The sequence below is a fragment of the Ovis aries genome, chromosome 1 (genome assembly GCF_016772045.2).
Source record: "Ovis aries strain OAR_USU_Benz2616 breed Rambouillet chromosome 1, ARS-UI_Ramb_v3.0, whole genome shotgun sequence".
NCBI classification, from domain to species: Eukaryota; Metazoa; Chordata; class Mammalia; order Artiodactyla; family Bovidae; genus Ovis; species Ovis aries.
The window spans coordinates 127,114,758-127,128,748 of record NC_056054.1 but is presented as its reverse complement, the minus strand read 5'-3'; the positions used below and the strand labels follow the sequence as shown (position 1 = coordinate 127,128,748).

General features: G+C 38.3%; 1 protein-coding gene across 6 annotated transcripts in view; it reads right to left on the bottom strand.

The window, feature by feature from the left end:
- The window catches only part of GRIK1 (glutamate ionotropic receptor kainate type subunit 1), a 467,772-nt gene that overhangs the window by 21,462 nt on the left and 432,319 nt on the right, over nucleotides 1-13,991 (bottom strand). For all 6 annotated transcript variants that reach the window (XM_042229760.2, XM_042229778.2, XM_027978475.3 and 3 more), the window contains one exon: nucleotides 5,714-5,939. In XM_042229760.2, coding sequence (XP_042085694.1) covers nucleotides 5,714-5,939 — 226 coding nt within the window. The remainder of the gene's footprint in view (nucleotides 1-5,713; nucleotides 5,940-13,991) is intronic.

The following is a 13,991-nucleotide window of genomic DNA, read 5'->3' as shown; positions in this document are numbered from 1 at the left end:
AAGAGTCATCTCCAACACCATAGTTCAAAAGCATCAATTTTTCTGCACTCAGCTTTCTTCATGATCCAATTCTCACATTCATACATAACTACTAGAAAAACCATAGCTTTGACTAGATGAACCTTTGTTAGCAAAATAATGTCTCTGCTTTTTAATATGCTGTCTAGGTTGGTCATAGATTTTCTTCCAAGGAGCAAGCATCCTAATTTCATGGCTGCAGTCACTATCTGCACTGATTTTGGAGCCGAAGAAAATAGTCTCTCACTGTTTCCATTGTTTCCCCATCTATTCACCATGAAATGATGGGACTGGTTGCCATGATTGTAGTTTTCTGAATGTTGAGTTTTAAGTCAGCTTTTTCACTCTCCTGCTTCACCTTCATCAAGAGGCTCTTCAGTTCCTCTTTGCTTTCTGCCATAAGGGTGGTGTCATCTGCATATCTGAGGTTATTGATATTTCTCCTGGCAATCTTGAGTCCAGCTTGTGATTCATCCAGCCTGGCATTTCGCATGATATACTCTGCATGTAAGTTCAATGAGCAGGGTGACAATATACAGCCTTGACATATTCCTTTCCTAATTTTGAACCAGTCTGTTGTTCCATGCCCGGTTCTAACTATTGCTTCTTGACCTGCATACAGGTTTCTCAGGAGGCAGGTAAGTTGGTCTGGTATTCCCATCTCAGAATTTTCCACAGTTTATTGTGATCCACATAGTCAAAGGCTTTGGCATAGTCAATAATACAGAAGTAGATGTTTTTCTGGAATTCTCTTGTTTTATCTATGATTCAACAGATGTTGGCAATTTGATCTCTGGTTCTTCTACCTTTTCTAAATCCTGCTTGAACAACTGGAAGTTCTTAGTTCACGTACTGTTGAAGCCTGGCTTGGAGAATTTTGAGCATTACTTGGCTAGTATGTGAGATGAGTGCAATTGTGGAGTAGTTTGAATATTCTTTGGCATTGCCTTTCTTTGGGATTGAAAGAAGAGATCTTAGAATCCATATTATCCAATCCACTTATTTTTAGAACTGAAGAAAATTAGGATGTGAAAATATGGGTGAAAATAATAGCTACTGGCAGAGTCAAGAACTTAATTCTCCTGACTCTTTCTTAGTGTTGTATTCATTCACGCTTCTCCCTCCACCACCCCCACCCCATGTTACCTACCCCTCTCTCACATGTATCTTATGTTCTAAGGCATGGTTAAAAAAGCAGAAGATTAATATTGTGGCATTTAGCATTTTTTCTATCCCTTCCAAGACTTCCTAAAGTCATTGTCAGTACCTCAAAATCAAGTTTAAAAGAAAATCAAAATGTAGAGAAGGAGAAATACTATATGACATCCTTCATATGTGTAATCTAAAAAGAAATGATATAATTGAACTGACTTACAAACAGAAAGAGACTCACAGGCTTAGAGAATGAACTTACAATTGCCAAGGGGGGAAGGATGGTGGGAAGCAGTAGTTAGGGAATTTAGGATGGTCGTGTACACACTGCTATATGAAAATGGACAACCAAAAGGACCTACTGTATAGCACAGGGAACTCTGCTCAATGTTATGTAGTGGTCTGGATGGGAGAGAAGTTTGGGGGAGAATGGATGCATATATATGTATGGCTGAGTCCCTTCACTGTTCACCTGAAAATATCACAAATTGTTAATCAGCTATACCCCAATACAAAAGTAAAAGTTTTAAGCAAATGTTTAAAAAAAGATCAAAGTGTTTTGGGGTTAGATTGTGGCTTGTCAGTTGTTGCTTCTGCTGCTGCTGCTAAGTTGCTTCAGTCATGTCCGACTATGTGCGACCCCATATACGGCAGCCCACCAGACTCCCCTGTCCCTGGGATTCTCCAGGCAAGAACACTGGAGTGGGTTGCCATTGCCTTCTCCAATGCATGAAAGTGAAAAGTGAAAGTGAAGTCGCTCAGTTGTGTCCGACTCTTGGTGACCCTATGGACTGCAGCCTACCAGGCTCCTCCGTCCATGGGATTTTCCAGGCAAGAGTACTGGAGTGGGTTGCGATTGCCTTCTCTGGGCTTGTCAGTTAAAAGTGGATTTCTGGTGAGAAAATGACTCACAAAATCCAAATTAAGATATTGGCTGCTTGTTTAAACATCTCCAGAATAATGGTTAGTATCAAAATTAGCACATTTAACATACTCATAGTATATGAGCTTTACTTGAATCATGAGAGCTTTACTTGAATCATGAGAGCTTTACTTGAATGTACGGAAAGGTGGTTTGAAGAATGTGAGAATGATCATAGGGTAACAATTGCAGCAGTAATCATGGCACTATACACAGTGGGCACTCAGTAAATATTGACTGATGCTCTCCTTCTGCCTTCAGGCTGCATGGTACCTAAAACAATTCAGACAGATCAGATCGGATCTCTGTTTAAAGTTGGTCTCCAAGGAAGGTCATTTCCAGCTTCCTAGTAACCTGTTTAAGCCTTAACTGCTCTCATTCTCTTCAAGTTTTATTTTAAATCCCTCAGGAGGAACATTTCCAGAGCCCTGTCCTGAGAGCCTGTAAGAAACAAAGTTTTCAATTTTGTGTCATGACTGAGCTGATTTTGCCCATTGTTGACTGTGAGAAGGAACTTGGAGCCTTGAGTGAGCCAGCCAGGGCAAGACCAGAAGTATGTGGGAATTTTTTATATTTGAATATATTTTAGCTTCAGTTGTTGTTGCTTACATGGACTGAGTGACATTGGAAATGATTTATGACAAGTCACTTGAAAAAAAAATATATGTACACGCATGAATCTTCCTGAATAGCAAACTGATCTTTCTTAAAGAGTCAATTCATCATAGAAGAAACATCTCACAAATTTATCCAACAGCTGTATTCCCAATGGATGCATTCTCTCTGAGGTCTGCCATCTGTTCCAATTATTCCCTCATTGTTTTTGTTTTAAAAGCATGACAGGTTTATAACCACTATGAAAAATTCCTGGTGTGTATTTTTTTTTTTTTCATGAGGGAAAGGGAAAAACTCAATTTGGGAATTTGTATGTCAGACGCTGCATGATGTTGGCAAAAGTTAGACTAAATTGGAACATTTAAATCTATATCATATTATATAAAATACAGTGATAATTATCACAGGGTCAGCCTCCTTCACATGGTGGCATAGTCATTTTCAAAATGCTACATTGGATTCCTTGGTGGTCAGTGGGTAAGAATCCACCTGCCAGTGCAAGGGACTGGGTTTGATCCCTGTGTGTTCAGCCCTGTCTGAGTCTTTGTGACCCCATGGAATGTAGCCTGCCAGGCTCCTCTGTCCATGGAATTCTCCAGGCAAGAATACTGAAGTGGGTAAGCCGTTCCCTCCTTTGGGATCTTCCTGACCCAGGGATCGAACACAGGTCTCCTGCAGTGATGAAATATAATATATATATATTATATATATAATAAAATCTAGCTTCTTCCACCCCATTATCTAAAATGAGGTGACAAGGCTTAGAGAGGTGAGGCATTGCTTTTCAAATAAAAAAGAAGCATAGTATCCTTTTAATTAATATCTGACTATCCCACTGAGTCCCCTGAAGAGCACAGTTTAAGGAGAGGTAACCAGTTGGGAAAAAGTGTTCGCTTCACTTGAATATTGGCATTTTCATCAGGAAAAGTTATTATAAATAAAGGGGCAATAAGGTAGTCACCTGTTCCCTATCTCAATCATTCTGCTGATTTATTTAAAGGACATGCATAACAATAATAATAATATAGTTAATGTCTTTCTGCATATATTTCTAGCACCAAATATATTGCACGGAATCAAACTGGTTATGTATTGACAGTAAAAGGTGAAGAGAGTTGACCTTTATCTGGTTAATCAAGTTAGTATAGATCAGAAATTGAATACAGGCTACTTAATCTTTTTGAAAAAATAAATTTGCTGCCAATTTAAAGCATCAGGAAAGTTCGCCTGAAGTCTGTTTGCTTGTTTTCTCTTCATGAGAAATAGAAGATTTGGCAACTTTGTGTATGAATTCCCACAACCAACTGACCTGAAAGGCAGCTGACCCCTTTATGAGTCATGCAGTGGCTAATTCTTCATGGTTGCTACTGTTCCCTATGGCTTCTTCACACAAAGCTTTATTCAATTATGCCTGCTTGATCTCTGTAAGCATCTGAGTTTGTGATCCCTGTATAGTGTTGAGGGAACCAGATAATCCTTTTCAAAAGAGATAAATAATAATCAACCTTGGGTCCTTAATTATCTGATGCAACTTATGATTTCTTATTGGACTAAACAAGTGGTCTAAGATGGCCTCCAATTCCTCCTCTTTGGAATGCTTATCAGAAAATTGCTGCTGACTCATTTGAGAAGAACAGATTGCCACCATACCAGAACCTTACACAATACAGTTTCTGTAGTGAGGGAAATAGGTGAGTTTTCTATAGGGAAGCCATTGGCCCTTGAATACAGAATATAGTTCCAGATCTCAGACATGCAGGAAGACTCAGCTGTGTGCGTCTGTATGCCTACAAGGTAACAATAACCTTAGACTGTGAAGTGGTACAAAATCAAGGGCAGGACTATTGGGCAAATAGATGGGGAAAAAGTGGAAACAGTGACAGATTTTATTTTCCTGGGCTCCAACATCACTGTGGATGGTGACTGCAGCCAGAAAATTTAAAAGACATTTGCTTCTTGGAATGAAAGCTATGACAAACCTAGAGAGCATCTTAAAAACAGAGATATCACTTTGCCAAGAAAAGTCCACACAGAGCTATGGTTTTTCCAGTAGTAATCTACGAATGTGGGAGTTGGACCATGAAGAAGGCTGAGCACTGAAGAAATGATACTTTTGAACTGTGGTGCTGGAGAAGACTCTTGAGAGTGCCTTGGACAGCAAGGGGATCCAACCATTCAGTTCTAAAGGAAATCAACCCTGAATATTCATTGGAAGGACTGATGCTGAAGCTTCAGTACTTTGGCTATCTGATATGAAGAACTGATTCACTGGAAAAGATCTGAATGCTGGGAAAGATTGAGGCAGAAGGAGAAGGGGGCAACAGAGGATGAAATGGTTGGATGGTCTCGCCAACTCAATGGACATGAGTTTGAGCAAACTCTGGGAGACAGTGAAAGACAGGGAAGCCTGGTGTGCTGCAGTCCATGGGGTGGCAAAGAGTTGGACACAACTTAGTGACTGAACAACAAAGACTATTTGGAAATTTTAGATAATTATTAATGATTGAATCTGCATATTGTCTGAGCAAATTATAATTTAATCTTTGACCTCTTCCTTTTGATAGATACAGTTTTGTTTTCTACTTACGTGGAACGCTAGCCCTTTAACTTTGTCATCTATATGCTTAGTTAATTTTGCTGTATTCTAGTAAAATTTAATATGGAAAAAACTATATAGGCATGTATTGGAGAACATAATGTAAGGAGTGCTAATTTGGAAGATATTGTTAAACAATATTTGGGGTAAAATAATAAAATCTATGACCTCAAACATATATGCAGTGGCAGAACTTGAAAGAAATAATGAGTTGAAAGTTTATTAGATTGAAGAGCTTGGACTCTTTAATTCAAACGTGTCTATGATCTGTACGGGCATTTCCGTTTTAATTAGTCCATGGAGGGAACTGTAGACTTTCTCAGAATGTGGAGTAGATATATCTGAGTCCATTCCCTTCTATACTTTGTAATTAACATTCGTCACTTTGGATACTGCCTTGTCTTTCTTACCAATCGGCGTTCCCACTCCATAACCTTTGGAGTCAATGAGGCCCCCGATCTGGGTGAGGTTGCAGTTTCTTTGCGTCACATACTCGATGCTAGTGGACTCCATCAGCAGGGCATAGTCAGTGGTGAGCACTCGATGGATCCCCTCATCACTGTTTTTGACCAGGGCAGTCTGCTGCCTGCTACTCATGAAAGCCCACATCTTCTCATAGGTGGATATCTTCGATTTCTGCAGGGAAACAAACACACCTGCCAGCAGAGAGTGCTGAGAAAATAGGCCCTGAAGCTATTCGAAACCCCAGGGGTTCAAACTGTGTAGGAAGGATTCTTTCTCTTTAGGTAGGAAACTAATATTGATGATCCTGGGACTTCAGTTTGGTAGTTGTCAAGGAAAAACCCTTGGGGGCACTGAGGCAGCTATGGAGAAAAAAGAGATCCTGCCCCATTGATGTAAGACATTACCTCAAGATCCCTTTGCTGATTTCAGAATGGAAGAGACAATGTTGGTATCAATGACAGCATTTGCCCAGTGAACTCTGGCCACTTAAGAAGAAGACATCAAGGCCCCACGGGCTAAGGGGTGACTAGATCACCCCAGGACTCTATTCATTAATTCCATTGCCTTCAACTACTTAACTTCAGTAGGCATTGTTTTACTGTTCTGGTATGTAAATTTTAACATTCCTTTGCAGGGAGAGCCTTGGGATACAACCCAGAGTTTCTCTGCTTTATTTATGAAAGAACTGCTGATTACTCTTATCTTCTCTAGAAAACTTAGAGCAAACGCTCTTTCAGACTGAAATTCAGATCAGAAAACTCTTCTTACTGTCTTCTTATATGCCTTTTTTGTATATACTTAGCTTCAAATTCCAATTATGTTTTAGATAATGAGGACTAAATTTTTATTTGAAAGTGTTGCATGATTTTGTTTGCATTTTGTTTTGTAATTTCCATATTGTTTCCATTTTTTTTTCTGTATTTGTCTTCATTTGCATCAGCACTTCCCTGTATTAATTTGAAAGATGAAAGACACTAGGGAAATTACTGATAATTTTGAGCAATCTCTAGCTCACACGTTGTATATGGTACACACACACATACACACACTCACACACACACACACACACACACACACACACGAGAACTTCCTTGGCAGGCACAGGGCTTATCATCTTACCATCTCAGGAGTGTAAAGATGCTTAAAACATGATTTGTGGTCATAAGCAATGAATGAAATATCTGTGAATTCAACGCTAGCGTGGTTACTCATGTTCAAGTGTTCCTGGGGGCTCACTCAATTCCTAAATCTATTTAAGACCTGGGCTAATGCTGTTGGCTTTATGAGTTGAGGGAGGCCAGATGGCTTTATTTTGGGTTGTTAAGCATTTGAAGAGCCCCTTGAGAAAAGTCTCGTGAGACAAATAGCAATTCAATAAATAGTACCTTCTAGATACTGGTGTGTTATGGAAACCATTTTGTCATGATCAGGCCTGTGTGAATTACTCCTCACTCTCAGAGATATCTGAAAGTTGGGGTTCATGTCGCCATGAAAAAGCGTGTTTTTGAGGTTGGGGTCAATGCCTATTTGTTGGGTAATTTTAGCCTAGAAGAGTCTGATAATGCTAAATTTATAATAAAGAACTACTTGTGCAAGTGCAAAGAGGTCAGTCTGTCTTTTGGCAGTGAATATACTGCTGGGAAAATTATTCCTCCATCAAGAAACTTCCTTAAGGGAAAATATTTTTTTTAGAATTATGAAATTTTAAAGTTGTCAAGAGACTTCAGATACTGGCTCATTCAAACTCCTGTTTTCATAGAGGAGGAAATTTTGGTACAGAAGGTTTGGAGACTTCATGAAAGTCACAAAACTGGTTAATATGTACCATAGGTAATACTGGACCTCAGTGTGAGGTTAGTCACTCAGTTATGTCCAATTCCTTGGTCTTGTGGACTATAGACCACCAGGCTCCTCTGTCCATGGGATTCTCCAGGCAAGAATACTGGAATGTGTTGCCATTCCTTTCACCAGGGGATCTTTTGAACCCAGGGACCAAACCTGGGTCTCCTGCATTGCAAGCAGATTCTTTACCGTCTGAGCCACCAGAGAAGCCCCAGACTTCAATCCCCTGCAATCTAATTCAATGGTCTTTCCATGCTTATTTTGGGTAGGTGAATATCAATCTTGCTAAATTCTTCTGAGAATGATTTTCACCTTATGATCTACCTGTGACACTATAGCATATATTCAAGAACTCAAATTATGCCCTGAGGTTATTTGTGATTTGGTGTCATGTTAATGCAAACTAGGAGCTAGCCCCATGTAAAAAATCCATGAAACATCTATTTTTCCCTTATATTTAAATTTTATTAAAGATAAATATTGTAAATAGGTAGAAAATTGGATTTTTGTGTGTGCATGGTCTATGGAAGCTAGAGGGCTTTCCAGGTGAAGCTAAGTGGTAAAGAACCTTCCTGACAATGCAGGAGACAAAAGAGACTTAGATTTGATCCCTAGGTCGAGAATATTCCCTGAGAGGGGCATGGCAACCCACTCCAATATTCTTGCCTGCAGAATCCCATGGAAAGAGGAGCCTGGAAGGCTACAGTCCATAGAGTTGCAGAGTCAGACATGACTGAAGTGACTTAGCTTGCATGCATGGAAGCTGAGGACAAAACAAAGTAAAAGATCAGTTCATTCATAAGAAATAGACCACCTGGGGAGGAGTCCTTCTTGGAATTTATGTATTGAAGGACATGGAAAAAGATGAGAAGATTCAACTGAAAACCTATATACTTGTTATTGATCCCAATCAATTGTGGTTCTCGAATCGTCTGCAGTGAAGGACTGTCTATGTTTTCACTCCAGGGCAGACCTATCTGGAGTCCTACTGTATTATGGTAGGTAGGGATTATATACTCATACCAGGTATGGCTCACCAGATTAAATTTTGACAGACTTCAAAGTGGTCTATATTCAAGAAGTATCCATTAATCATGTTCTTGATGCCACCACAATATCTGAGAGCTACAGCACTTCTAAACTCTTATTCTTGTTTTATTTTTTAATCTTATTGCAGGTTGGTAACACAATGTTTCTTGAATCAACACATATCATATCACACTTTGATTAGCACCACTCACGACTGAGCGACTGAACTGAACTGAACTGTAGAGCTGATGGGACTTCCCTGGTGGCTCAGTGGTAAAGTATCCACCTGCCAGTGCAGGAGATGAGTTGGATCCCTAGGTTGGTAAGATGCCCTGGAGAAGGAAATGGCAATCCACTCCAGTATTCTTGCCTAGGAAATCCCATGGGCAGAGGAGTCTAAAGGGCTACAGTCCATGGGGTCACAAAGAGTTGAACACAACCTACTGATGGAACAATAACAACAAATATAGCTGAAGGTCATTAATTAATTCAGGGTCATGACCATGACCTTAAGGTTGGAGTAGGTTTGGAGTAGAAGGTTGATCTTGGCTTGAGTTCCCTGAGGTGCTAGAAGGGAAATCTAGCTGGCATGGAGTGTGACTCATTGAGGGCAGAAATTTTCCTCGGTAAGAAAAAAAAAAAAAAAAAGAAATTTTCCTCGGTAAGAAAATGGTCACTTGGTGGAAGACTTGGTCTAGTAGAAGGCATAGGGAACATTCTAAATTTCTCTGGGCCCCTCCTGCTATGTTTGCTCCAGCCTAATAGTGGAAAACATAATAGCACCCTTCTGGTTTCATTTCAAGCTTTCTTTCCTCGTTTAGAAAGTTGTGGGACTGCCTTCTATTCTACATTTGAAAAACTGAGGAGCTTAGATAGAAAGACCCAGAATGTGGCTAAGAAATAACCCTTTTAGCAGTTAAAACTATCTGTAGATGGCTTGAGCACTAAGATATAGTGCATTTTCTACCACTGGGAACTTACAAGGAGAATTTCACTGTTGGACAAGTTTCACTTAAGGATCCTTCACCTCCTAGGTTCTACTCTTCAGACCAGCCTTTTCACATTACTTATGCAGGTCCTGACTTCAGCAATAGTGAAGTGACACCCAGGTGTCATGTTGATTAAAGAGCCTATATACAGTGAAGGTCTCTTTCCCCCTTATTTTTGAATTCCATCCTCTGTTATACTATGTTTTGCAATATTTATTTTCTGTTTGGTCAGAAAGTACCATTTTTAAGAGTAATTAAATTAAGTTTATTTTTTAATACATAAATTTTAAGACACAAATCTTAGTAATTCTTAAAAATAAAAGCATGCTTTATGGAACACTGTCATAAATATTAAAAGACCAAGCAAATCGTTTGAATGACAGTTTGGATGTTTTTGCACTTCTAAATCTTCCGTAGCCTCAGCCTGCTAAATTGCTCTAAATGATACATGTTTAAAAAGAAGAAATAGTGATTGCATTTTATTTCACTGAATATGTCAAAGGTTAATTAGAAGATTTGTAAAGTACTCTGAGCTTCTTATCAAAAATCACTAAAACTGAAAAGTCCTCATTTATTAAATCTGAAATTCTTTAGTTTCTTTTTTTTTAATCTTACAGGGCATCAAGGTTTAAATACATTTACTTTGTCTAATTAAACCTGATTATATGGCTATTCTGATGCTGATGAAAGGTTGTTGGCAAAGAATAAGCATTTTTTTAATCTAAAATTTGTTATAAGGGAGTATAACTATATCACCATTTGATGACTTGTTTATTTCTCTTTTTTCTCTCATAATTCTTGCAGGTTAAACACTCAATGGGAAATGATTTACAGTTGGTCTCTGTGCACTTAAAAACTGCTTACTGAAAATAGCAATAATAACCAGCACATGCAGTGTTTACTGTGTGCCCAAAATGACTCTAAGCACTATGCATTATTAATCCATTTAATCTTCACAGTGTTCATATGAGAAAGATACCATTATTATTTCTCCTTTACAGATGAGGAAACAGAATGCCATATGAAGAAATGATGAAACTAGGACCCGATCCTAGCAATCTGGCTCTAGGGTATGTGTTCTTAACTAATAGGGAATCAACTATTTGTTTTAACACAGAGAACATCAAAATTAGGACTTGGCTGACATTTTAACATCATTAACACATTTTCTAAAAAAAATAATTTCAGTAAAAAGCTGTGGCACCTTTCTATTATAACTAGTGCTGCTGCAATTCTTGTAGTCATCACACAATGCATGGAAACAATTTACATGAATTTACACAGCTTATATTTGTTTAGTCAAAAAACAATGAGTGTTTTGGGAACTGCAACAGTTGTAACCTGAAAAGAAATGTAGGTATTGTTTATATTTTTTCTTTTAACAGCATTTTCCATTTCATATAGTTTCATTGGTTTCAATTGCAGGGTTTTTAACTATTTTTTTCTACTATGTTTATTTTACTATTTTTACTATTTTACAGGTAAAATATGTGTGAATTGTGGAGTGTAATACAATCCTAAGACTGAGAGTATGTGCATTTTATAGACCTAGCCCTCTAATATTTTATTTTTACTGAAATACATCACATTATTTCTTCAACCAGGTTATAGGGCTTCTACAGTAAAGATGTGTAATCCCATTATTCAGTAGAATGAATAACTGCAATTCTACTTCAGGCCAACATATATAAAGATTTTATATCTATATATATCTATATATATCTATATATATATACCTACCTATTTATACACTTATTTTTACATATATCCATAACCTCACGCAAATACCCTAAGGATAGATTATTGATATTTGATTTTTGTTATCTTATAAACAAATGGTCTTATAAATATGGTAAATACATACTTATAGAACAAATAAAATACCAAAGACAATTACATTTCAAAATGTCATCTCTGACTTACTTTTATTTTAGATAGACATTGATTTTTTAAAAAAAAAATGGGACTTCCCTGACATTGATTTTTAAAAAACATGGGACTTCCCTGGTGGTAAAATGGATAAGAATCCACTCGCCAATGCGGTGGACACAGGTTAAGTCTCTGGTCCAGGAGAATTCCTCATGCTGTAGAGCAACTGAGCCTAGGCTTGTGAGCCTGTGCGCTAAAGCCAGTGCTCTGCCACAAGAGGAGCTGTTGCAGTGAGAAGGCCATGCACCACAGGTGGGGAGTAGTCTCCACTCACTGCAAACTAGAGAAAACCCACGCAGCAACAAAGACCCAGTGCAACCGCAAATAAATAAATAATAAAATTTAAAAAATTAAAAAACCTTAAAAATCAATCAAAGACGCAGAAATCAGCCATGCAGTCACCCAAACTTGTAAAGCAGATATATCAGAGGCCAACCGTTGCCTTAAAAGCAATCATTTCCCTTAACACACGATTGAAGCGAAGTGAAAGTTTCTCAGTCATCTCCACCTCTTTGCGACCCCGTGGACTGTAGTCCACTAGGCTCCTTTTTCCATAGAATTCTCCAGGCAAGAATACTGGAGTGGGCAACCTTTCCCTTCTGCATGGGACCTTCCAGACCCAGGGACTGAACTTTGGTCTCTCGCATTGCAGGCAGATTCTTTACCATCTGAGCCACTAGGGAAGTTTAACGCATGATTACATATATTATTTCATCAAATAATAAGTTATCCTGGATTTTTAAAAATATGATTTAATTTACAAAAGTCACTTTGAAGAAAGCATTCTCAGATGAAAGCATTTGTACTATAGTGAGGGGCCTCTTTCAAATGTATTGATATAGAATATGATCATTCCAGTTGATTACGCTCTTACCTTGAATTGACAGAAAGTTACGACATTTGCAGAATCTCCTAGGTTTTTAAAAATTCATGTGTTCCCTTTAACAATTTCCCTCAGAGGGATTTAAACACCTTTGCTAAAACATTTTTCATGTTTTTCTCCTGTCCAGAATTAAAGATTGGTCCCTTACAGGCAATGTATCAGGCACTGAAACAGGTTAACTTTAATTGACCTCATGGATTTCTCCCTAAGCAATACATTTTTATACTATAGGTACTTGGCAGTTTGAACACTCATGGCAGGATTGGCTGGATCTTTCAAACAAGAGCTAATAGCTCCTATGTGAAGACTTCCTTCCTCTGCAGAGATGTTTGTGAAATGTCTTTCATTTTGTGCTTCGTTACATGACTATTTCTGTCTGAAACCTGTCTGCCTATAATGGCTCATTGCTTCGGATGCACTGGTGCAGCACTGGGGCAGTAACTTTCTTGAAATATCTTTTGAATTAATGAAAGTACCTAGCCACTCTCTGGAAGGAGATTATAAAGGTTAGAGACTCCCTTATTCCCACAGCAGGTCCAAAGTCCCCAGACCATGAAAGCCAGCAATGACAAACCTGTTACGATTTTTAAAAAAATCTATTTTATTCAAGTCATTTTAGACCGAACCATGATCTAATCTGTATAATCCTCTGACTTGGGTCTGAGACGATTTTTACAAGGCTAGCTTTTACTGAGAGTAAAAGTCTACGGGGTCGCACAGAGTTGGACACGACTGAAGTGACTTAGCTTAGCAGCATTTTTTACTGAGAGTCATTTTTTACATGAGTATTTTCTATTCTGGGTTCACAAGGACTTTTCCTATGTTCACACCACTTCCTGTCTGCATAAGGCATGCTACTTAATCACATGCTGAATTGTATTTAACAGGTCTGTGCACATCTTGTCTCTTTATTGCTGTTCAGGTTTTTCAGCCTTGAGCAGAACTCTATATCCTCCCTTTCCTATCTCTTACAGTGCCAACTTCAAGTACTGGTCAAAGTGGAGATCTCGGAAAAATGTCTAAATTGAACTGAACTGAGTTGAACGCCTCATTCTTCTTCTCAGCTGAATTCTAAGGGCAGCCTCACCATCTGCTGCTTATCTACCATCTGGAAGTGGTTCTCCTGCAAATGCCTGTATGTGCTCAGCAAGCTTCCAAGGACTAAGTTTTTCGTCTGACTTGGCCTCTGAAAGTCTTTGAGATTTGGGCACTGGCACTCTCTGGAATTTTTCTGTCCAGTACCAGAAGCCACACCACCTAGGGACCACTGATGGTGAGGAATCTGAACAAAGACCAAACTAGAGAGGGTTTTTTTTGTTTTTTGTTTTTTTTCTCTTTAATTCAGAAAGTTGAAAAAGTAGGACTAATAGATAGGAATAAGAATTGGATGCTAATGGTGATGATGTTGTAGGTGATAATTATAATAATCTTTAGCATTTTTTCTCTTTTTTTTTAATTTAACGGTTTTCTTGTTTATAATTTGCCAAGTAAAGCAAATAGTATTACAAGCACACTACCTCTATTAAGTTATGTATTTCTTAGAATAATATT